The 25,756-nt window shown below is 61.3% G+C and overlaps 1 protein-coding gene across 1 annotated transcript in view; it reads right to left on the bottom strand.

The window, feature by feature from the left end:
- Positions 1-25,756, bottom strand: part of CNTN4 (contactin 4) — a 249,765-nt gene that overhangs the window by 158,560 nt on the left and 65,449 nt on the right. The window contains 1 exon segment of the mRNA XM_036030242.1: positions 504-630. Coding sequence (XP_035886135.1) covers positions 504-630 — 127 coding nt within the window.

The raw sequence follows: 25,756 nt of genomic DNA, 5'->3' as shown, positions 1-25,756 counted from the left end.
CCGGTCTGCTGGGAGTGATTCTCAACATTGACTGTCGTCTTGGCTGAGAGGAGGCTTTGCGACCCCAGTGCCCTGGGAAGCCGCCCTATCCAAGGCCAAGTTCGTGCAGCTCATCAAGGTGCACACCGCTCGTTAGTGCCCGGTTTCCTGCTCTGGGTCCCAACCCCCCTTCCCCTGCGGCTGCTGAATAGTCCGTCCTTTCCTGCCCGTGCACGGGTGCATTTTAATGAGCCGGTTTTGGAAGACACACGACGTTAAGAGATAGTAGGGCTTTCTGAGTTGTGGTCAACCAGGACCTTTACCGCCCAGGGCTGCCGGCCACGGCCGGGGGTGCTGACTCGTCATGGGCACTGACGTCCCCCCCCCCCCCCCCCCCGCTCCCCGAGATGCAGCCCGGGTGCCCGCCCGGGACCCTGCGTGTCATCAGTGCCCCCCGCGCACGCGTCTGCTGAGGCTAGTCAAGACGCCGCTCGTGTGGAGACACGTGCCCCCCACCCACTCACCTGATGTGCGGCTTGGGGTTCCCTCGGGCCTGGCAGCTGAGCTTCACTCTCTTCTCCTCGGAGTCCAAGGGGAACACGACATGGCTTGGTTCCTGAACAAAAACCGGGCCGTGCAGCGTGTGCTCATCTGAAAAGAGAAGAGAAAAGGTCCAGAGTGAAGAACGGCGTCCAGACGGGAACGGGAACGACAGAAAACCACCACCGGGAAATAACAGGATAGACCGACAAAGACCGGGGGTGCAGACGAGCTCGGGTCCAGGCTGGGGCTGGGGCTGGGGCCGCCCGCGGACGACCCGCGTTGGGGAGGCTGCCCCGAGACCTGGAGGACACACAGACTCTCTGGGGGGGTCGCAGCCAGAACTCATTCCTGGGGACAGGAATCCAGACGCGGGACAGCCGGCAGCGGCAACTTCACAGACACGTGAGCAACAAGAACCAGCGTGGTGCCGATACAATGTGTCCGAGCCCTTCATTACCGTCGGCTGCGGAGGTAAATGAAAGGGGAACCCGGAGTCTCGGTGCTTGTACTCTCCGTGGGAACGATCAGTCCGTTTGTTTTTCCAGCCGTTAGGAGCCCGCACGCGGGGCGGCTGTGTCGCCCGCTGGGGGAGCCGGGGACCCGGCGCTCGGGGCCAGGAACTGCCCAGCGGTCTGCCGCCGGTCAGCGGCAAGGGACTGCGTGGGGAGTGCTGTCCGTGGGTCTCCCTGTGTCTCTGGGCAGGAGACACCAGCTGCTCGGGACGCACCTTCTCAGGGGCCTTGCCGGAGACAGACCGGGACAACCCTGCCCGCAGGTGCAAGCAGGGGTCCTCATCCTTCCAACCCTAGCTCACGTTCCTTGTGTTTTCCTAGGAGGCTTTCCTCAACCTTCCCTGTCTTCCTCCGATCCCTGCGGGCATGCGCCTCTCCTCTCTCCAGTGCCTCTGTGCTCTCTGTCCCGTCCTCGGGCGCTGGGCTCCGCGGGGGCCTGGCTGTGCCTCGCCCGCCCGGCTTCTCCGTCTCGCGTCACCAAGGCAGCGGCCCGTTGGCAGGAGACGGTGAGCAGGGTTTGTGCCACCGGAGCGCCGCTTTCTCCCTTGTGCAGTGCGTGCGGCCGGCCGCCCTGGGCGCTGCCCGGTGGAACTGGACACGGACAGGCCAGTGGCTGCGATGTGAAGTGATTCTGGACATCACCCCGGAGCGGGCCGTCCGTTTTCCTCTTCAAGGCGTTTATTTTGCAGGGTGTGAATGGCGACCGCTGCCCTGGAGACCCCCCTGACCAGCCTTCCGGTCACAGGTGGCAGGCTGAGGCTGGACGCGGCCCGGGGAGCCGGGACGGAGGACAGGGAAGAGCGCCGGACTGGGGTTTTGGTGAGGTGGTTTCTGTTAAGGCTTTGAAAAAAAGGCGCACGTTGAGGTTGGGAGAGAAGACACAGAAGGAGACAAGGTGACCACACAGAACGGGGGGGTGGGAGCGGGGGGGCGGGGACAGCCTGGGCCCTGCAGTGAGAGCGAGCTCGGGTGTGGATTCAGAGCCAGCAGGAACCGGGATTCAGAGCCCGGGGCCACCTGCTGACCCCATGACCCATCCGGGCCCCCTCGTCTCCCTGCCCTTAGGGTCTCGTCTCCGAAACGGTAAGACCCACGGCGGCCCCCACACCAGCAAAGAATGGGAGGGGAGCTGTGAGTGTTTCCCCACAAACACATGCACGCATGAGGTCTGCACCCAGAGGTGCCACGTGACCGCCGCCACCCCGTTGCCCCCGCCACGTGCGGAGTCCCACGCGGGAGACGGACCGGGAGTCCGAGGGCAGGAGGCACCGAAGAGGCCAAGAGCGGCGAGGAGCGGAAGCCCAGGGGCGCGCACACACAACTGTTTTCGACACTCGCGTTCCGGAGCCAGGGGCCGCAACGCCCACAGCGGCACGTCGGATTCCCAACAAGGACGCAGATATTTTCAAAACGGATTCAGATCCCGGGTCGAGGGGTGGCTCCACTCAATTACACGGGGCTGCGGCGTCTCCGGTTAAGGAACCATGGGCCCCTCACCGGGCGGGATCGGCGTGGCCGTGAGCGCACAAGGGCACTTTCTCCGAGAGAGGGACATTCCCATTGTTCCGTTTCCAAAATCATGCGCCTGGGTCTGTAGTACCAATCATCTCCATTCACTGGTGCTCCCGATCTGAGTTTCACCCAGGAATAAACAGCCTATTACAAGCAATTCCGAATACGTGCCGCGTAATGACTGTTATCGACCGCGCAGCTGAGAGGCTGCGGCCCCGCATCTGCACCGCCTCCCCGCGGGTCCGTGCGATATTTAAATAACAAAAAGGGTATTTTTTCCCAGTGTATTTTGCAACAAGAATTGGTAATAACGATGCTTTGCGTTCGCTATAAATAACACGCTACCATCTAGAGTTCTCCTCTGCTCGGGGCCCGCCCAGCTCGCTGCCCGGAAACACACATCAGCGCAGCGGACAGCAGCGTCGTCACGGTTCCCGCCTGAGCACACCTGCGGCCTTTCACCCCCGAGCCGCTGGGGGTCACAGAGAGGACGGCGGGGGGGGGTCGGGGGGTGGATATCAGGAAGTTCAGCTGCCCAGCGGCAGGAAACAGACATCCTGACTTTGAAACCTTCAGGCTAGGGTGACCCATACTTTTGAGAGAAAATAGTTGAAGAGCGTCTTTATTTACCCCGAACCTCGGGGTGCCGGGTGCAGCGGGGGAGGGGCCTCCTGGGGTGATCACTCCGGCTGAGGGTGCCGGGAGACACAGCCGCGCCATCTGCAAAGCCGGGGCGAGTGAGCCCCACCTTTCCTGTGTCACAGTGCACGTGCTTCAGGGCGACCTGAGGACCAGCCGTGACTGTTGTCCCAGGCAGGTACCACCGAGCTCGGCGAACGGCAGGGGACGAGGGTGTAAGAGGGCGGGCTGTCTCGCAGGGAGACCCACCGCCGGCTCTGCGATCACACCAGGCTTGTCCTTTAAACCCCAGTCCCGACTGGCTGCCCCCAACACCCCGGGGCCCCCCGGGTGACCTCTGTGCACGCAAACCCGAGTCCGCTCGCCCTGCCCCTCCGTCCCCCGGTCTCCGCGCCCTCGGAGCAGAGCAGCGGCCGACAGGGGCTTCACACCCGCACCTCGGCTCGCCGTTTGCAAAGTGTGATCCGCGAGGCCGATGCCACCCGAGGAGGGAGCGCAGGCACGGTGGGAGGGACACGGTGGGAGGGGCGGCTCAGAGGTCAGCAGAAACCACGCGGCTGGCCGGCCCAGAGGGAGTGCCTGGGTCCGGGGAGGTCTGGAAAGGGGGGGGACTGAGTGCTCCCGCCCCCGGGACACTCACAGGTGAGCTCCTTCAGTAACTCGGGAGCCCAGGGCCGGTGCCCTCGGGGACACCCAGTGGTCCAGGACCGTGGGGACAGAGTCACTTCGCCCGACGCAGCACCCAGCTCCCGCCACAGCCCCAGCCCGGCACTGGTCGGTGCTGGCTCCCTGCTGGCGCGAGTGACAGGATGTGGGACTGCCCTCCGCACAGGACTCGCGGGTCCCCACAGCGGGAGCAGTCGGTCCCCCGGTGCTCCGCGGCCTTGGAGGAGGGAGGGGCCCTGCTCACGCTGTGAACAGGGGTCTCTAGGGGTTCTGGGGGCACGGAGTTCTCCCCCTTCTGGTAATTCTCCAGACTGACGGTCAAGGAGACGGGGCGGCAGCCAGGCTGACCCCCACCCAGGTGCAGACTGCTGGCCTGGGCCCCACGGGGCGGGGGGCGGGGGGAGGGGTCAGTGCAGATCCTGGCCCTCCCGGTGCCCTGGCCTCTCCCCGCCCTGACGAGGACCTGCCCATCCATCACTGGGCCGCCGGTGCCACAGCCGGGTGCCCCTGCGGACTCGGTGGGCAGCACAGACGCCCTCCGGGACTGGCTGCTGGGCGGGCTCGCACTGGTGAAGAGGGCAGGGAGGACCTCCACTAAGGACGCCCCTCCCTCGCCTCAACAAGTGAGGGGGGGAAGCCTCTGGCTTCTCAGAAAGCAGGGCGATCTCCTGGGCGGACCCTGTGAGGCCCTGGACCAGGCTGCCGCCCACCCGCCACCCGAGTGTCCATCAAACTCTCGGAGTCACTGGAAAACGCCACCCTCCACCGGTGGCACCCTGACTTCTTTTCCCGTGGGGCTCTGTCCCCTTCCAAATCTGTGTCCGGGGGAGATACTCTGTGTGTGTCAGCCAGCTCCTCCTGCGGCCCCGGCTGGCGTCTCACAGCGTCTGGGATCCTGAGGGGCGAGCAGAGCCCAGGACTGTGGAGAGAGGAGACGACTGAATCCCAGATGCACCTGCAGGTCACACAGGTCACCGATGCACCTGCAGGTCTCGGTCACAGAAACAAAAGTGGCTCTCAGCTGAAAGCAAACTAACCCTCTGAGCTTCCAGCAGTAAAACACCTCTCCCCCACCCCGAATTACCGTGGCTGGTTTCTGCCCCCGCCCCCCAACTTCTCTCCCAGGCTGCAGGGTGCTGCTCGCTGAGGCTGCCATTCCTGGGCTGGGCTGAGCGACGGGGTGGCCGGGCGGGCTGGAGGTTTCCTGGGACAATCGAGACAGAGGCCAGCCGGGGGGCCTGGCTCAGGCCAAGGCACAGCCTGGGGGGCCGGGCAGAGGCCCCCACACTCAGCCCGCAGGGCACGTGTGGAGCGAGCGCTGGAGGCCAAGGGAGAGGCCAGCGCGTGACAACGGGCACGCAGGCGGCCGGCGGGTGGGTGGGGACCTGGGGACATGCAGCAGGGCTGCTGACCGAGGTCCCTGTCGGAAGGCATCAGGGACAGTCCCTGGGGCGGCAGAGGTGGGCGGGGAGGGCGGGAAGGGGCCCGATGATCAGGCAGCGGGTGTACCCTCAGCACAAATACTGCACAGACCTGGACAGAGAGAGGAGGCCCCATGCGCCTAAAGTAGATATTCCGGAAACCTCCAGCTTCAAGTCCCCGCCCCAGGGGGTCGGACGAGAGACAGACTCTTGAGCCCCTGCCAGACTCGCTGGGTCCACGCTTCCGGGGCGTGACACCTCTGCTCCTCTCCGCACGGTCCCAGCCGGGAGAGCAGCACCCCCACCCCCACTAGGAGTGGGGTGTAAGTGGAGTGTCCGCCCGACACCCGGCGGCGAAGAACACGGCCCGGCAGCGCCTCCTCCTGTGTGCCTGCTTGCACCGCAGCTGCCGTGGGGGGCGGGGTCAAAGGCCACCCTTCCCTGCGTCACTCTAGGCCAGCACGCTGGTCCTCTGCTGGAAACCGGGGTTCTGGGTGTGCTGCCAGCCCAGCGCCGCGCACCCGCTGGGGAAGGGCAGAAATGCAACACGGAGATTTCATCCGAGAGAACGGTGCCGGCGAGCTCGGTGGGTCTCCAGGGCTCTGCCCCTGGGGGTCCTTCAGGCCCCAAGGTGCCTGGGGGTGCAGGTTGGAAGGGCGGCCACCACAGCTGGGGACCGGCACTGGGAGGCCTGGCCCCACTGCCCTGCACCAGCAGGAAGGGAAACGCCCACCCTCGTGCAGGTGGACCACCTCCCTTGGGACGCAGATGGGGGGACGGACACCTGAGGGGGGCCCGGTGTGGGGACAGAAGCTCAGGACCTCAGTGGGGTGTGTGAGCCCCACCCGGGTCACAGGTGGAGGGCAGGGCGGCTGCTGCCTCTGTGGGCTCCGCAGTGCCGCCACACTGACCCCAGCGGCTCGGCCGTGCGCCATGTCTCTTCCTCTGCACCCACAGGGCCCTCCGCCGATCCAGAGAGAGCGCTCCGTCGTGTGTGTGTGTGTGCACGCCAGTGTGTGTGTGCATGTGTGTGTGTGTGCACGTGTGTGTGTGCGTGTGTGACCCACACAGCACGCTGCCTTACTGGGTGCAGAGCCAGGCCACGGCCCAGGCCACGGGAGGGGCCGTCCTTCCCTCGGCTCCCAGGCTCAGGCTCACGTCCACGTCCTCCTCCCCCACGCACACCGCCAGGGACATGCGGCTCCTTCTGCCCCCGGGACACCCCAAGGAGGACACGCGGGGCCCTGCTGCACCCGGCTGGCCAGCAGGGCCTTCTCCGCCAGCCTTCCTCATCGGCCACGGAAATCCATTTTGGCTAAAAACGGTAGGGTCAGCAGCCTCTCCTCAGACCCCGACGACTCACAGAATGCGTGGGCAACGACCCAAGGACGTTCAGAAACACGGGGCGGCGCATCGCTGGCTGGCTGGCTTCCCCAAGGGCGCGAATCCCTCGGGAACCGAACCGCTGACCATAGAGATGACAGGCCCCACAGCCGTCAGGCCGTCACTGCAAACACGCGTCAGGGGCTCGGACTCCACGAAACACGGGGCGGGGGTGTCCGAGGCCCCGCGCACGTGCCCGTGTGGGGAGCCGGCCAGCACACGTGGGCAGTTTCACCTGAAGCCCGTTTGGCTCTCTCGGTTGGTCAGCTGACCGGAGCCGAGGCAGAGCGAATGTCGGAGGAGACAGATGTGCGGCTTCCGGAGCGAGACGCCCCTTCCTTCCCTTGGCCTCGCTCCTGCCTCCTCCTTCCCACCCTCGGACGGGCAGGCCGAGCAGGACACGGGCCTGCGGACGGCTGGTCTACCCCTCCATCTGCGCACAGAAGTCCACCCACTCGGCGGGCTCGCTGCCTTCTCGGTCTCTGTCCCCCGGTTGACAAAACAGCACCATGACGGGCGCGTCACAGAGCGGACAGCCACCTGGCACGTACGCCAGAGCCTGCAACCGCGGGGAGGTGCTGGGGTGGGGGCTGGGGGGTCTGTGCTCCGAGCAGCACTTTGCATCATCTCTGCAGGGTCTGGGGGGGTGGGGAGCGGGCAGGGATGGGGGGGGCACCGTTGCCGCACGCTGCTCGGACCCCCACCTCCGATGCTGGCAGTCCCAGGGGCAGGGCGCTCACGTCTCCTTTAAAAACAAGTGACGGGGCGGCGGTGACAGCAAGCCCCAGCCGTGCGAACACAGATGATGCTCAGCGAACGCCGACCTGAACTGATGTGCAGCTATCTATAGCCCCCCGTGAATATGCATGAGCTCCCCCCCCTCCCCCCGCAGGGTGGGTTATAACTGTGTGCGATCGCGGAGCGCTGACCCAGATGCGGCCGGCGGCGCGGTGCCGCGCTGGGCGTGCTGTGGGGCCTCTTTCTTTTCCAAAGTCGGAGAAGTTCTCCGTGCTCACACGTCTCTGACCCGAGAGGTTTCTTATCGGAGTCTGCGGGCCGTCACAGGTCGACCAGCCGACCCCACGGCGGTGGTGCATGAGGGGGGCCTGCCTGCCCGCCCACCCGCCCACCTTCGAGGGGCGTCCACTCCAGGGGAAGTGCTCGTGGGATCAGTGTTGCTGCTGTTGTCTCGTTGGTGCACCGACGCTGATTTCCAGAGAGGGTTTGGGGTTAACGGGAAAGCAGAGCAGCGCCTACAGAGGGGTCCCTGCCCCCAGCTGGCCCTCCGCTGGCACCCGGCACTGTCGGCGCCGTCTGTGTGTTCCCGCTGGTCAGCCCCAACGCGCCGTCACTCGGTCAAGTCCACCGCTGCTCTCTCCACAGTCGTGTGAGTCCGTGGGTTTGTCGAACATGGTGTGCCACGCACCCACGGCCACACTGCCTCACAGCAGAGCCGAGCGCCCCAGGAAGTCCCCTGCACCCCGCTGTCGCTCACCCTTTAACTTACACGCAAGCCCATTACCGTTTGCTCACGAGGACTGACCGAGGCCACGGAGACGCGCGTGTGAGTAACTGGTGGTCTGGGCCGAAGACGCCCGAGTGAGCTCGCTGGGCCGGTGTCCACTTCACTCATGGCTGCTTCCCAGCCGGCGAGGCTTTCTCCTGCTCAGAATCCACCGCTCCCCGGTAAGGGAAGAACCCCCCACTCTTTCTGTGGTGAACCAACTCCCGCTCTCTCCCCTCTGTGGTCTGGACGGACTAGAGCCCTGTGTCCGCACCAGGAGGAGCGGGGGAGTGCGGCCTGGCCCCTGGTGGCCCACGCCCTGGCCGAATCCGTCCAAGAGCTCAGGACCCGGGTCTGGCTGATGACGAGTCTCCAGCCCGGGGCGACAGGCAGCTCCCGGGTAGAAAGTCCTGCTCGGTCTGGGCTGGTTGGCGGGAGGAGGAGGCCTGGGGCTCCCGCAGGCCCCACGCAGAGACCTGAGGACAGAGAACGAAGCTAAAACGAAAGCCATGGGCGGTGGCCGGCTGAGCTGCGATGACACCCTTGAGCTTCGGAACCAGTGCTGGCTGCCACGTGAGGCCCGTCCCGGTGCCCATGACCGTGAGCAAAGGGTCGCCTTTCCACAGTGAGTGTCCGCTGTCCCGTCAGCTGCGCCAGGGGCACCCCGGGCCCTGGACCCACACAGAGTACACAGAAGAGTGCCCCGGCCCTGCCGTGAGGTTCCGCACCCCCGCTCACTCACGCTCTCTCTCTCTCTCTCTCTCTCATGGCTGCGGACGGACGGAAGCAGAGAGCTGTGGGTTCCCTACCGCTTTCCTAGGGAGCGCGTGCTGGGCTCTGGAAGTTACTCACGGCACAGGAACTAGAAGCAGGCAGGGACCAGACAATAGCGTCCGGGCTCCCATCTCCAGCCGCCCTCCAGGTGACCTGCAGCAGGAGGCTTGGATTCTGCGCCTCCGGGTCCTCATTTGCTAAATGGAGCCTCTGGGGGCGCCCCGCCCCACAGGGCGGCCTGTGCGTGCCAAGCGCCCTAATGCTCGACCAGGGCCGAGAATACTCCCTGGCACTAAGGAGCCCCCCACGAGGAGGGACACCCACAGTGTCCACAACCCCCCTGCTAGAGTCAGATTTGGGGGGGGTGTGGGGCGCAGGAAAGAGCATGAGCCCTGGTCACTGGTCAGTTTTCCCTACTAGGTGGGGACACGCACCTGCCCCGAAGTGGTCCAGGTGCACCGACAGCGCCTGAGTGTGAACAGCCACAGCAACCCGAGTTTCGCCTCAGGGAAAGCAACAAGGTGGCTGGGCCCACCTTCCTCTCCCGTCTCCTCTCCCCAAAAATCGCAGCGGGGCAGGCTCCGTGAACTCTGCGGTACACGGCCCGTCCTTAATCCTCCCGTGGCCTCCGATGGGCGAGGCCCACACCCAGGCCCAGAAGGCTCGTCTCCATCAAAGGTCACCTTCAGCCGGGGCTGGCAAGGACGTGGCGGTGTCTGCATTTGAGACGGAATAAAAGGAGCAGAAATGCCTTTGACGGGCGCCTGTCTTTGGATGTCTTGGTGCTTCTGCCTCAGTAACTTCAAAAACGGCAACATGCACAGTGGCACAAACACAGGGGAGAGCTCTATTTGGGGCAGGGATCGGACGCCCCCCCAGTGAAATGGCCTTTGCTTCTGCTCCACAAAACGTGCTCTGCACTGGGGCACCTGCCCTGCCAGGCGGCGGCGTGGCTCCACTGTCCTGGCCCAGCGCTCCTGAGCTCTCTGAAGACACGAGCCTGCGTCGACGTGGCCTCTGCTCCCCAGCCTGCCCCCATCTTCCTGCCTCTGCGTGGAAATCCGATCCACCCTCCACGGGGGAGTTCAGAAGGGAGGGAAGGACCCTGCCAGCCTTCGGGAGTCAGCGTGCCACCTGGGGTGGGGGGTGCGTGGGAGACACCCTCACCGCTTGGCAAGCGCTGCTGACGGCAGAGCACGGCGCTGCTTCTGGGAGGTCCGCGGGAGAACTCGCTGAGGCCTGTTCCACCAAGGAAGGCGGCTTCCTCCGAGCACACGCACAATGGATTGCCACTCGTCCACAAGAAGGGGTGAGATCCCGCCACTTGCAGCAACAAGGACGGATCTCGAGACGCTCGTACTGAGTGAGACACGTCAGACAGAGATTGTTGAGAACCACGTGAGCTCACTCCTCCGTGCGACGGAGAGTGGGGAGCCACAAACGGGCAAGCAAAGCAAACAAAGGAATACAAACGCACAGACACGGGCCACAGCACGTGGCAGCACTCAGACCACGAGAGGCGAGGCTGCAGAGCAGGGTCAGCTGCACGGTGACGGGCAGTGGGCCCACGATGACACACGCAGAGGACGCTCCATGGAAACGTGCCCTTGGCCCTTACACGCTGTGACTGTCCCACCTCCCCGATACATGTAATTTAAAGTTCCAGCAACGAGGAAGTCAGTGTTTGAATCCACTAGGAACACTCACTTTTCATTCCATTTTAAAGTAGGTTCTTTGTGCAGCCTGTTTGTAACGTTAGGAATGTCACTTCCCTCTGTAGAAGAATTCTCTCTCAGATTCGAGGATCCACTCAAGGACCACTCTCCGGGCACACTCTCGGTCCCACGCGCGGACGACGCAGGAAGGGAGATGCACACGGCGCCCTCCTTCCCGCACGGAGCGTCTCTGGCTGACCGGCCGGTGCTCAGCTGAATTAGAGACAGAGCCAGCAGACCCGGGTGTGGGCGGGCCTCGGACACCGCCGTGTCTGCTAGGCAGGCAGCCTTGTTTCTGCATTTTCGGGTCAGAGAACAGGGGACCGAGGAGGTGGGGAGGGACGGACAGGCACGCGCGATGGGAGCGCTCTGCGGACGTCCAGGAGATGACCGACCGTGGGTTCCGGTTCCGAGTCCCTGACCCCGTGGGAGCCCACCGTGGTTTTTACGTGTGCATGTGCGTGTCTGCATTTACTTTAAAAACACGAAGCGAAGCCGCTTGGCTCATACTAACAGCCTCACAGCAACTACAGACGAGAACTCCAGCGAAGGCTCCGGAAGGTGCTCAGGGACTTGAGAAGCTACCGGAGTGACAGCTGCTAAAACGACAAGGAAAACGAGTGATGGGGCGGGGGGTGTTTATTGCAGCAGCCACGTCGTGAGAAAAACGTGCTTCAGACAGCACACGTGTCCCTGACCCTTCGGTGGCCCCCGCAGGTCAGCGGGACGGGCCGGCCGCAGGGGTGGGTGGCACCTGCCATGGAACGATCCGGTGACACATGGCGACTTTTGCCCGGGTAGTGGCTGCCCTCAAACGAGAGGGGACCACCTGCCACCGAACCCTCGGGCTGTTGACCGAAAAGGTGTCCTGAAGTCGCATATGGGCACTCGTTCCCACCATCTCAACAGGGACTCAGGTGACGGTTGGTAGGCGCATACTCCAACGGGGACTCAGGTGTCGGCAGGTGACCGTTGGTAGGCATGCACTCCAGGCAACACGCCCAGCCTGCCACCGAGGCATCCGTAGCCTTTTCTTGGGCGGTTACCGACGTGTGTGACGGCCTTGGCCGATCTGGGGGGTTCGGTGAGCTCTCAACGTAGCGAGGGTTCCAGGGTCAGAAAAGATGACTTCGAAAATAATACTGACACAAGTAACGCCAGTGGGGCCATTTTGGTGAACTGGAAGAAGGCTAGTTAAGACTTGGACTTACGATGATTAACATAAAGTAATTACGACCGACCTCTACAAAGTACTTAGAATATCACAGGCTACAAAACGAGATGAAATATTTGCAAACCATATCTGACGGTGGCCTGGTTGGAGAATATGTAAAGAACTCACATACGCTGAACCACGATAAGGGAACCCAATTTACAAAACAAGCAAAGGAGGTGAAGAGGTTCTTGTCACAAAACCAGACGCGCCCACGGCAGCTGAGCGCCCGAAACACCCCTAGACTCCGTGGGAATACAGATCGGTGAGACGCCACTCCACGCCCCCCGGCGGCCCGCGTGACGAACAGGAAGTGACAAGTGGGCCAGGGTGTGGAGTGGGGGGGGGACCCCCGAACACTGCTGGTGGGGCTTTAGAGTGGTGGAGCTCCCCACTGCAGGCCACATCGGGGTTCTAGGCCGTGCTGGGGGGCCTCCCGGACTCGGCATGTGTGAGTGCTCACGGGCGGGGGCCCACGACACAACATCGCAGCGGGAAAGGGTTCGAGCGGACTTGGCCGAGAGAAAAGGTGGGAGCAACCACGGCTGCAGGAAGCCAGGGCTGGCGTCTGAGTGCCCCACTCACCGCCCCGCGGCGACGCGTCTGAAAGCCCCGTGAGAGAGGGTCCGGCAGGGGGAGTCACCAGGGATTCGGCACCGGCCTCGCCCTGGGACCGGTCACCGGGCAGCCTCTGATCCGCACGGAGCCCTGTGTCTGGACTCCCAGAGGGACGGCTGACACCAGCGACAACAGACACCAGCGTGCACCCTGTCGTCTGCACGAGCAGCATGGGGGGCAGCGAGCTGCCCCACCCGCTGGGGCAGCGGCCCCCGCAGACTGCTGCCCCGGGTCCCGGGCGCCGGTCACGGGCTGACCTGGAAGCGGTCCTTTTCAGCAGGGCGGTCTGGCCGAGGTCCCCTCTTCCTGCGCAGCGCCCGGCAGGACGTGGTGGGCGTTACGCGGCGCCACGGACACACAGAAAACCGGCGGGCGGGCTGTGTGCTGCCCAGGCGTGAACACGGCGAACTTGATCTCGTTATAAAAACCTCGGGGGTGTGAGGGGAAGACACACCTTTGCGTTAAATTTAAACAAACGTACACTTGGTGTACTGCACGTAATCGCTCTTTAAACAACAGGGTGGGGAGTGCTATGGACTGGGGTGGCCGCCCGCAGGTCACCCGCGGCCGCGTGAGCTCCCAGGGTGGCTGGGTTGGGAGCCAGGCGGTGCAGGCGGTCGAGGTGGCACCCGGAAGGCTGGCGCCCTGAAGGAGGGCACACCCGGGGCCCTGTCCCCACTGTGTTCCTGTGAGGACACAGCAAGGACGGCCCAGTGGTGGGCCAGCAGATGACCCCCACCGGCCTGCACTTGACCCTGACATGCCCAGATGCCAGGACTGTGAGGAAAACAGATGCTTTTCTCTCTTGAAACCACTCACATTATGTGCGTGGGTACAGAACACACTACCCAGTCATATGACACGATGCAGTGAGACACTGCAGGGAACAGGGGGCAGGAGCTCGAGAACCAGAGACGCCATGACTCCACTGCTGTTCACCTCACAAAGTCAACAAGTGCTACTGTAAGACATAAATGACTAATTACATTACATGACACCATCATCATAAAGACAGTTAGTAGAACCAAGATGAAAAGTTCCTAAATTATCGAAAGAAAGACACCTACCAAAAAAATCATATACTATATGTGGAAATATTTTTAAACGATAAAATTGGCCCCCACATTAAGATATGACATTAAAACAAAATAATTTTATCGTAATTAAATAGGAGAGAACTATTAAAAAGACACTCCCAGTTTGAGTCCCAAACCAAAGCCTAATTAATTCCTCAATAAAAGGGTTCCAGCTCACTAAAAAGAAAGGGATGGACAAACAGGATCCTCTACCAATTCAAGCCCGAAGGAATCGGGGGTTGACCATACCGGCACTTGGTCCAGTACGAGCAACGGACTCAGAGGAGAAATCTTTACAAAGGTACAGGGTCCAAGCCACGAGGAAGATGGAATCACTGTGTGCGCGAAACAACAGTGACATGTGCAGAGGTGGCACCACGGGAGCTACAGGAGAATGAAATGAAACGTCGATGCCAGGAGCCGCTGACCCTTGACTCTGACTGTCCAAATGAGGAAAAGAAACACCAAGTACACAGGATTCGCAGCAAACAGAATTCTAAGTAATATCTGCTCGAGGTGGATACACAGACAGAAAGACAGCCTACTAACATCTTTCTGATGATGGCTCTATATAATATAATCAATCATTTATTTCTCAAAGTAGCATTTGTTGACTTTGTAGCGTGAGGCAGGACATACGGATAAGACTGGAGCACGATACCCGACAGACAGAAAGTGAAATGAACCTCTTTTCCCAAGCCTGTGGAGCCGTCACAGCGCGTGACCGCATTAGACACACACACTAAATACATTTCCAAATAATAAAACAGACTAGGCACAAACTAGGAAGAAAAACACGCTTGGAAATTAAAAACAAGCAAAAGCGAAGAAGAAAATTACAATGAAAACCTGCGGAATATTTCAGAATGAACGTGGTAACAGCATCACATAAAACCCACATAATCCAATAAAAGCCGTTCACAGCAGAACATTCGTATTCTTTAACATGATGAAACAAACACAGTAAGTCTCTAAGTGAGAACAGAAGGAACAGTAACGACAAAAATAAGGGAAGAAAATAAAAAAGAAAAATCAATTAGGAAACAAGCAACGGTTAAGCGGTTAAACAATATTATATAAAAATGAGGAATAAAAGCCCAATACGCAAAACGAGACGCACAGCCACAGACGCAGAGGAAATGCAAGGAACCCGAGGCGACTGTCTGTCTCAGCTCCGAGCAGACGGGCGAGGGACAGGGCGGTAGGGATGCCCAGCACTGACCCGGGGGCCGGAGAGGAACTGCCCGGGCCGGCGCGCAGAGCAGAGAGAAGGCGGTCCACCCTGCCCGGGGGCGGCAGACCGACTCACTAACCCCACCGACATTTAGAGAGCCCAGTGCTGCTGAGCAATTCTCAAGCTGGAACTACAGAGAAGAGCTTCCAAATTACTGCCTCTGAACCTCAAGATGCATCTGAATACCATCACCCAACGAAAACTGCTCGGACTCTGCCTCTCCCCATCTGTGACTCTGTCTCCCTCCCCCACACCTACCCCATGTGCGACAGTCTATTATGTTCCAGTTAAACAAAATAAACGTGCAGGACGAGAAAAATAGGTGGTGTGGTTTCCTCAAGTTCAAGTTCACCTCTGAACTAGCATGAACGTGAAGTCGGATGGATGCCGATGGGTGAAAAACCATGGACCGTTTTTCCTCATGTGAATTGTATCTGGAAGACTTGGGTTTCACGAATGACCCGTATAAGGTACCCCACAAAATCCAGAGGACAGAACAGACTAAACCTTCAACATTTAGCAGCAAACGGGGGTCTCGCACACCGATTCTGCATCTGCATTTTGTGCGAGCAACGCCGTGGCCCTCCCAGGCCACAACCCCGGGACGCTGCACGCTCGGGAGAGGCTAAAGAGTGTGCAGCTACCGTTTGACTGTGGTTACAACCCTTCCTTTCATTCTAAGGTCCCGGCCATGTAGTTTAAGAGCAATACCCGCTCTAGTAGGGCCGCGTCATCATTCTGTTTCTGCCGTCTCATTCAGTGGCGCTCATTCTGTCTAGCCGACTGGTGACACAGTGAGCAGAGTGCCACGGCTCAGGGCCACGGCGGGGTTCTTCACGACTGAGCGACGTGTCCGTGTCGAAGAACAGAATATTAACGGGTGGGTTCACAGTGTCATTTCCACAGTCAGACATCTGCCGCCTTCCATGTGCAAACAAAACACAGTTCTGCCACCGGAGTCGCTGGCGTGGGTGCCGGACGGCAGGGCGTGGCGGACTGTGGCGTCACGAACATCCTGGTGCGTGTTTTCCTCCTGGGGTCCCAGCCCCATGGCGCGGCTGCCGATCGGAACGCACAACCTCTGTACGGACCAGAAGCCCGCATGGCAATCGGTGCAGATTCCCCTGCACAGGTTCATGACGCTTTCAGTGACAGCAGAGCCCTCCTCGTGGGCAGGGAGGGACGTTGGAGATGTTGATCTTTGTCAGCGACCCCCCCGTCTCACCTCGACCCTGTGGTTCTGCGGGGGCGGCTTTCGGAACGGCAGGTCCAGGAGCTGGGGTTCCTGGAACCCCACGGCAGGTCCAGGAGCTACCCTGTGACCCTCCTTCTCCCCCGTGTCTCCGCCACGGTCACTGCCTGGTCCCAGTCCTAATGCTGCACAGGTGGGTTTGGAATTAGCATAACGCCGGCCTCCCAGAGTGAACCTGGGGGGCCCCCTGCCTCTGGAACTTTCTGGAAGAGTTGAGCGAGGGCAGGTGCCATTCAGTTGTTTGAATGTTGGGTCCGACTCGCCTGTGAAGCCGTTGGGTCCGGGACCTCTGTCTGCGGGGAGTTTCCGATCCCTGCTCCGATTTCATTAGCTGGAATCCGTTTGTTCAGAGTTTCTGTTTTTCCACATTCCGTGTCGGAAGATGACATGTTTCTAGGAATTTATCCATTTCTTCCAGATTGTCCAACGTGTTGGCATAGAGTTGTTCATAATATTTTCTTATAATCCTTCCTACTTCTGTGGTGTCAGCTGTTACTTCTTCTCCCCTTCGTTTTAGATTTCCCTTCTTTGGTCCCCCCCCCCCCGTTTCTCGACGCATCTGGTGACAGGCCTGCCTGTCTTACTTACCTTTTCACAGCACCGGCTCCGGGTTCCGTGGACCTTCGTGTGACCTTGGTTTCTGCTCTGACCTTGACTGTCCCCTTCCAGCTGCTCACCTGGGCTTTGTTTGCTGCTCTTTGTCGCGGCCCTCTGGGTGTGAGGCTACACCGTGTCACGGGTGTGTGTCCCGCTCCCGGGGAGGCCGGTGCTGCTGTGAATCTCCCTGGGGGGGGGCTGCTCTCCCCGTGTCCCTCAGCCCCGGGCCGGGGGGGGGGGGCTGTGTTTCCGCCATCGCTTCTCTCAAGGTATCTTTTGGTTTCTTGCTTGTCCCCCCTCTTTAGTGACATGTTACTCGGCCTTCCTGTGTTTGTGACTTTCAGTTTTTTCTTGTACTTAATTTCTATTTCAATCCATTTTAATCGTGTCTCCCATTTAAAATAAAAATCCCGGTTTCAGCTCCTCTTAAGCCGCCGGGAACCCTGGTAACGTGGAGACAGCGTTCCCGCGAGGCGGGGGCGGCTGGAGCTCGGTGGGCCCACCGAGTGTGCCCACGTCCGGCCAAGGCCTCGTGGGGGCTTCCACGGGTGGGCTCCGCTCTCTCGTCTCCTGGCCGGGCCCTGCAGGCTTCTGGACAGGGGACTGGACAGGGGACCTCCTGCTCTGCGTGCTCATTACTTGGGCTGAGGAAGTCACCAAAAGCTGACAGTGACTTCGAAGGCCCGCGTTTGGAGGAGCTTATTCAGCTGCGGCCGGACCTCTCTGGGCTGATGAGCTGCACTGGAGCCCGGGCCCCACCTCCACTGGCCGCCGCCGCCTGCACTTGATGGAGTTGGCGCACGCCGCACCTGTGGTCAAAGCTGACTCTCCCGCTTTGAGGCTTGGGGTCAAGTCCACGTTCATGCTGGGAGGGAACAAAGGCAGGGGCTCGCCTCTTCCGGAGGGCAGGGCTGCCCCACGCGGGGTGGGGGAGGCCCCCGCCACAGGACAAGGGTAACGCAGAGCCGTGCATGCGTGTGTTTGCAAAAACAGTCACCCACAAAGCATTTTCCTTGCTAACAGGCTTTATGTCTCTGCAGACGTAGAAATGGTCTCAATAATTAGATAAAATAAACGAAGCGTTTAGTTAATCCGTGACAAGCCCAATGGGTGGCCAGAAAAATAAAATCGCATCTAAAACTCGGGAAAGACAGACCACAAAATCGGAGGCTGTCTGCATGCCAGCGAAGGAAAGCAATTGACACCTTTTACCATTTGTCTTTTATCCTTCCTGCACGAACAAAAAAGTTAATTTCCCTCATCAAAGCAGGAAGACAAAAGACGAAGTCACAATGGCAGAGCTTTCGGGAAGAGGAAATTGCACTCGTTAGGGAGACGAGGCATCCTGGGCGCAGCTGCCGCTGTCGACAGGCAACAAAAGCCAGGGCGAAGCTGCCACACACAATGGCAATCACTCCGAGTTTTCTTTTCCTGTCCCAGCCCCGCTTGTGCCTGGCCAAGAAGAACAAGCTGGAAACCGCTTCCCCCGGCCCCGCTCCAGATGGCTGCCCCAGACACGGGGCTGTCTGGAGCTGGCTGCGGCCTGGAGGCGCGGTGCTGGAAGCCACAAAACGCAGGTCCCTACTGGCTGCACAGCTGGCAGCCCAGACCCTGCAGACTGAACCGTGCGGCTGCGCATCTCACAGCGGATGCAGGTGCAAAGAGGGCCGGTCGGGAAACCCCTGCATCTCGGCCTGAGACCCACTCACTGCACACGCTCGCCGTTGTCTTGGGGATGGGGCTCCCCCATGCTGGTCCTTGGCTCATGGTGACCCCCAGGGGGACCCCAGGCTGGGAATCACCCTAGGCCGGAAAGTCAGGTCCCGTTCAAGATGACCGCAGTGAGGACAGCGAACAACCCCACGAGGTGTGGGTGCGCTACGCCCGCTGCCGGGGACTGCTGCCTCGAAGGGAAAGTCACCTTCGTCCAGCAGCGGGAAGGGGACGGGCATTTTTGCCCGGCTGTCTTGCGTCTGCGAGGGTCCGGGGTGCAGCCCTCTGTCTGAGTCTACAAGAAGCTGATGCGCTGGCTCGGGGTGCGGTCTGGAGGCGCCTGAGATGGGCCACCTGTCATCCTGCAGACTCCAGGGGACCAGCCATTAAAATGGGGACACTCGGTTTTGCGAGGTGACTGCAGGCAGGAAGCCAGCCAGTCGGCCGCCCACAGCGGGCTTGGCCCTGAAAGCTTCTCCCCGTACAACACTGGCCACGCGGGACGGACAGCGTCCTTCTTGTGTGGATAGAATTTCCAACCACAAGACTTTGTGCGCGTGCACTGACGACAAAACAGCGATGTCTGTGCACCAGGGACACGCCCACCGGCTTTCCGGCGGCCGCGCACACTGCCCGGGAAGCGGGCAGAGGACCCCCTCTCCGGGGCGCGCCCGGCGGTCTCCGGACCCTGGGTTTTCAGTATTCATGGGCTGGGACCTCCAGCCGCAGCGCTCCAGCCTCAGGCCCCCGCCGGCAGCTTTCCTTATTAAACCTTCCCAGCCTCGTCACAGAAGGGGGTGGCTTCTCCCCCAGCGCTTCCGCAGGGCGCGGGAGATAGATAACCTAATTCCCCCAAATCTGGAGCAGGTGTCGCCCCCTCCCAGGTGGGCCGAGTCTCCTAAGGAATCCCGTACTGTACTGTCCATCCTGACATTTGTCACCACTGCTTGTAAATAATATGGTTACTTTTAGTTTGCATATCTTGTAAGTGATTATGTTCCTTATATTGTCCAAATGTTGATGCGGTCTTTGGAGATATGGGATGACCTGGTATCAGACACTCTTTTTCCTTCCTGAAAATGCTGTCATGTTATTAGCACATGAGGACATGTAGTTGCCGTAATCACTGTTTTTAAGTTAGGGGATGAAGGCCAGAATTATTAGTACAGGTCAACGTCACGTCACTAGCTTTCGTTTTTGAGTGACCGGTCACTCTAGGATGGACCCGCCGTGACTCCGAAATATGAAACGACGCAGGACAGTCTGAAGGGTGACGCCTGTGATTGGCTCCCCAGGTGGAAGCAAAATTGGTTAAACCCTCATTTCGTCTTTTCAGCACCCAAAAGAACCAAGAGGAGAATGGACTGGCTTTATATAAAAACAAGCTACCTTCTTTTTCAGTCTACCATATCTCCATATGACTATATCTAGGTAATATCGAAACAGTACAACCCACAGCATTATTTCCGTACTTGTTAGATTAAATGATGCTGATGGTAATTCACTGTCGTTGAGGCATGTGAGAGCCAATCGGACTTGAAGAAACTCAATCATGTTTAACTTAAACATATCAAATGATATTAAATCAGCTTATATGAAAAAGGGACAGAATAACCAGAATCACTCATTTCTCCACCCTCCCACTGCCTGTGGAGAAATGCTGGGACGTGGGCCAGAACGGGGCCTCCCACTGGGACCCTGACTCGGGGGGCCTGCCCTACCGCTGGCCCGCTGAGAGTCCCCCTCCCCCACGCTGGCCTGTGCGGTCCCTCAGCATTCAGGGGCGTGGATCCAATGATCCGTGAGGTTTTCTTTCCCTTCCACTTCGCATTATTTCAGGCAAGAACAGAAGAAAACAGGCACCAAAGAGTCCGTTGAGTTTCATTTCATAACTGAACACACCCACAGACCTCAGCCCTTCCCCGTCCCCGAGACTCTTCCAGGCGCCTTGGCAACACCGACACTGAGATCCTCGCACGACCCCACAGGCTGCCTTTCTCGGCCGAGGGCACCGGGGCACAGAGAGGCCCAGGGACCTGCCCGCGGCCCCACCCGAGACGAGAGCTGGGACCCACTCTAGGAGCCTGGGCGTTGCCGGCTCCTCGTCCTTGATTTCCTCCCCCGGCGTTTCGTGGGAAGTGTCCAACGTGTGGGAAAGCCGAAACCTGTGTGTGAACACCCACCCACCCGCCCACGTGCTTAGGCTGGCCAAGGACTGCTTTGCTCGGGGCGGCTGCAACTGAGTAACCACAGGCACGTCCCTGAGTCACGAGCCGCCGTGTTTCAGCTGCAAGGACACCCCCCCCCCCCACCTCCCTGACACCCTGTGAGTTGGGGGAGGTGCAGACCTGGCGACCCGGGAGTCCTGCCAAGCGGGTGAAGTGCTCTCTGCCTTCAGGGCAGACGACGAGAACACGAAACGCCCACCCCGACCGGCCCCCGAGGGCACCGCACGGCAGACGGCCCCTCTGCGGCCCGCCCTGCGTCTCTCCGCTCTCCCGCTAACCTCTCCATAAACGGCACTTCTGCTTGAACCGAGCCGGCAGCTGGTGCTTGTATCCTCAGGACCCCGATGCAGGGAGAAATGCTGGGAACCAGGTTGCCTTTCAACAGGGGGGACGACTGTGAGAGGGGTCCACAGGCCGCGGCTGCAACTCGGGGCGTCTGGGACACGCTGGCCTGGTGTCACATCGCTAAGGCCAGCTTCCCCTCCGAGCGGGTGGCCCCCACGCCCAGGAGCTGCGGGAGCCCAGCCCCAGGCAGCCGACCTGGTGCCCCCGCCCCATGGGCTCCCGGTGAGGCTGGGGAAGGCGTGGGGAGCCCTGGGGACCCCCCACCGGCTGAGCGTCCCCACGGGTCAGCGCTCAGACCCTGTGCCGGGTCCTCCCCGTGCTCCCCCCTCGTCTTACCCCATGGTGCAGGGGGACTCCGCCCCTGGCTTCTGGGACCCCCCACCCGGGTCAGTGGCTGCCCAGGGCTGCTGTCCCTGCCGGGTCCACAGTGGGCACACGGTGGGGACAGGAGGGCCCCCCCGGAGGCCACGAAGAGCTGGTGAGAACTGGGGACGAAGACCCAAGAATCCGTGTGGACCCCTGCTCTCCAAGGCCCTTCCAACGCTTCCCCCCAAGCCCACCCGCTCTGGGCGAAACCCAAACCCAAACCCGGGAACCGAAGGCCAGTGTGACGGGGAGCAACCGCCGTTCACGTGCGTGGGTGGAAATCACTCTTATTGCACCCGTCGCCCGAGTCCTGGACAGAAACGTTCGCTCAGTGGGACGGCCTTCGTTTCCACGGAGATCTGCGGCCGCTGGAGGGCAGGTGTGGCTGAGTGGCTCGCGGGGCAGGGAGAGCGGACAGCTGGGCCCAAGGGAACCCTTGGTGGTGACCCGGGTAGATAGATGACCAAGTCCCTTCTCTCTGCTTTGGGTTTTGTTGGTTTTTTTTGCGGAGGGAATTCGTTTGAGCACTATTTCAGGGAGTCACGCGATAGGCTGATTTCGAGCCAGCCTGCACACGGGTGCTTCTGCTGGGCACGCATCCTTCAGGAGTCCGGCTGCCAGGGAGGGGGAAGGGGAGGGGACTGAGTCCTGGGAGTGGTCAGAGGCCCTCTGTGAGCAGACTCTCTTTGGGGTGTTGCAGACGGCGGGCAACTCCGGCTTCACACGTGGGGTCAGGCCCGCGCCACTGGCGTGCCGTCACCGGGAAGCCCACGGCTCCGGAGCGCCTGGGACGCCCGCCGCGTGGCCGCCTTGTTGAGGGGGTTCCCTGCTCCCGGTATCTCCTGTCATTCCTCTCGGGTGACAGAACTGCGTGTGATGGTTGCACGGATTCCTTCACCTCTCATTTTGTCCTCAAAAACACAGTCCGCAGGGCTTTGTAACTGTGGCGGATTTCATGAGGGCACTAAGTGCCCAGTTCCAGTGGCACCGCCATCGCTCTGTGGTGGCCCAGTGGCACGCTCCATGAAGGAGGAGGACGGGCTGGGGTGGGCAGCAGAGCAGGGCCACACTCAGGGGCACGGGCAGGCGTGGGCAGCGTGCCACCCTGCCCTGGGGCAGCATTAGGAGGGGGGGGGCGTCACCTGCTTCTCCCCACGGGACGCTCCGAGATCACACAGGGGTTTGGCTCTGTAATCCCAGCGGTGTCCACAGTGGCAGGCACCTGCAGACCGCTGTGGGCGACTCGGGCCCGGGAGGCCGGCCAGGTCTCCACTGACACCTGCGGCCAGCAGAGGTGACCGGGAGCGCAGCCCCGACCCGGGAGGCCACCTGGTGGAACCACTGAGCTCGCACCCCGCCGGCTGTCGCCCCCCATGGCGCACGCCCGGTCAGGGAGAGCGCCTGGATTCACCTGAGGCATGCCGCACTAGCCCTCGGAGCCCCCACCCCCATGGTGGAGCGAGCCGGAGACGCATTCTCAGGGCAGCTGAGTGATCCTTCGAATGTCAGTGCCAAATAAGTGCCGAAACCCACCAGGAAGGCCTGGGTGTACGTCCACTCTCCTCCTGCACCTGACTTCCGGAGTTCCGGTGGGCGGCCCTTGGGAATGTCAGGGGCAACTCTCTTCCTGAGGTTGTGGGGGACATCGGGGCCCGAGTGGGGTCTGAGCTGGCCCTTGACTAACTGGCACCGCGTTCCGGGAGGAGCCGAGGGCAGAGCAGTTGGGGGCGCAAGGCGGAGCCCCCCCAGTGAAGCCAGGGTGACAGCGCCGGAGACGCCCTCCCGCGCACGAACAAGGGTGGAGCTCACCCAGCCGCGCCACAGTCTCCCCGGAGCTGCGGACCTCGGAGAGCTGGGGTTGTGCCCCGGTGGGTGTGCCTGAGGGTTCAGCGGTCAGCTCTGGGGATTTCTGAAACATCATCATCGCCTCCGCCCGAGCGCTACGTCATGCCCCAGCGGTACGTTCAACACCTCGGTCAGGCACGCTCACGACTCCAGGCCCCTAAAACCATGCAGACACGTCTACATTTGCACACCTTTTAGCCTTAGACCTGAAGAGAACGGTCGGATACCTGGTCGGCAGGCGGGAGGGCACGGGGCCCGGCAGCTCTGCCACTGTCACAGCAAACGCGTCCCCGAGACGCCGACTAGGAAGCCGGTGCAGGCACGTGGCTGGCACAGCGCGGGGCACCCCACCCTGGAGTCTGAGGGAGTCGTGCGGCAGAGCGGCCCCCGCGGCGGGATGAGGAGGGGCAGGCGCTCTCTCTGTGGCCCCTCCCGGCTCCGGCCCCTCGGAGGCAGCTGGGCCCCCGGGAAACCCCGTAAACGCTCAGACGGGACCCTCAACACGGGCTCTTCGCCCGATCCCAGACTCGGGGGCAGGAGCGGGCTGCTCAGAGCCCCACCTGCGGCAAGGGGCCGGGAGAGGGAGAAGAGGGGCACACGCAAGGGCCTCCCGTGTCCTGGCCTTACACCTTAGCATGTTCCGTCCTCCCGAGGCCGCAGATGAGGTGCCCACCTCACAAACACAGGGCAGCGAGGTGGGGAGGAGGAGGAGGACACTGGGGGGGTCCTGGGGGGTCCTGGGTGGGAGGCCCAGCAATGTCAGGGTAGGGAATGACGCGGTTACTGCCACAGGCCAGAGGGAGCCGCTGCAGGAGGGTTTGAGAAGTGGCCAGTTGGTAAGTTGGGGACCAAGGGCAACTCCAAGGGTGGGGAGCGGTGGGACCCAGCTTTTCAGTGGGGAGATCCCCTGGGGGCTGGTTCCCGGAGTTCTGAGAGGGCCATGCTCTCCTGTGGGCGCTGAAATCTCCTAGTCGGGTGTCCCCCCCCCCACTCCAGAAACCGGTGCTTTTAGATGGCACAGAGCACGTTCTGTCCTCCTTTTACGCCCACCTGCATCTCCCGAGGGTTGGGCCAAGAACACGTGTGGAGGAACAGTAAATTCATTTTAGCAGAACCAGACAGAGGTTTAAACCCTCGCTCCTAGGTCTCCTGGGGCAACGCTGCAACCGGCGACCCTGGGAAAGGGACCGCCAGCCGGTCTGCGCCTCTGGCTCTTTGTCTGGAAACTCGGGGCTGGGGGCCGCGATCTCCTCTAGATGCTCACCCCCGAGGTGGGGTCCTCGGTGACAGCAGGTCCCCAGGGGCCCCGGTTCAAGGGTCAGCGAGCACAAGCAGACTCCGGACAAGAGTCATGCCGGGACGGGCCCCCGCCCACTGATGGCCTCGCGCACAGGATCACGCCCCACACACGACACAGCCCCAGGGACCAAGCCGGTGGCCCCCACCCCAGCCAGGCAGGCTGGGCCGACTGTCAGGAAAAGTTCCCAGAGAAAACGGGGGCAGAGACTCGTGTGCGTAACCCCATCCCGTGTGCAAACCCACCCCCGGTTAATCTGGGAACGTCACCCGTGTGGTCTCCGGCTCTGAAGAGATGTACAAGAAAACCTTGTGAAATCAGGCTTTTGATGTTTGATGTGAGACTCAACTAAGACGTATCGGGGCAGGGAGGCACGCCCTGGGGTCGGGTTTCCTGGCTCCACGAGGGTCTGCTTCCCCCCACCACCCCCGGGCCGGGGGGTGGGTGCTCCCTCCGATGGACCGCCAGGAGGGGTCGGCTGAGGCCGGCGTGTGCCTCGGTGCACGCCTCCCGGGGAGCTCCAGGGAGAAAACCGTGCAGAGGCGCAGCGGACGCTAACCGCCGGCTGCGGGCTAGGCATTTTGGGAAACCTGTATGGATGGCAGTGGTGGTTACTCTGAAATGCATTCAAACAGGAGGAGCTGACGGCAAGAGCGGCGGGAAGAGAGACGGACGAGCACCAGGAAACGTTCACGGCAGAACCTGGCTGGTGGCTACGCTGGCGCTCGCTGCGACATTATTTCTTTCTTTCTTTTTTTTTTTTTAAAAGATTTTATTTATTTATTTTTTAGGGAGGGGAGGGAGGGAGATAGAGAGAGAGACAGAGATAGAGAGAGAGAGAAACATCAGTGTGCGGTTGCTGGGGGCCGTGGCCTGCAACCCAGGCATGTGCCCTGACTGGGAATCGAACCTGCGACACTTTGGTTTGCAGCCCGCGCTCCATCCACTGAGCTACGCCAGCCAGGGCCAGGGCCGACCACGTCTTTTAAAAAGCACCTCCACCTGCGCTCACGGAAGGCAAGGGGGCCAAACGTAAGGTCCTTTTACGGACGCTTCGCACACGTTTTAATTCGGGGGCTTTCTGTGGGGGCGCTTCCCTTCCCTGGCCGTCGTCGCGGGGAGGAATACAATCGTAGTCTCCACGTGTCAGGGCGTGTATGCCAGAAGGACACGCCCCAGGACTGTGGAGGACGAGCGCTGGTCAGAATACACGGCGGCGGGAGTTTTCCGCAAGGGGCCGCACAGCCCAGGCCGGGGGGACGCCGCCGAGTCTCGCGTGTCCCGTCGCCCTCAGCAAGAGGCCGAAGGACCAGGAGACCACGGC

Source organism: Phyllostomus discolor, chromosome 7 (assembly GCF_004126475.2).
Source record: "Phyllostomus discolor isolate MPI-MPIP mPhyDis1 chromosome 7, mPhyDis1.pri.v3, whole genome shotgun sequence".
NCBI lineage: Eukaryota > Metazoa > Chordata > Mammalia > Chiroptera > Phyllostomidae > Phyllostomus > Phyllostomus discolor.
Note: the sequence above shows the minus strand (reverse complement) of the source record. Positions and strands in the feature narration are given on the sequence as shown.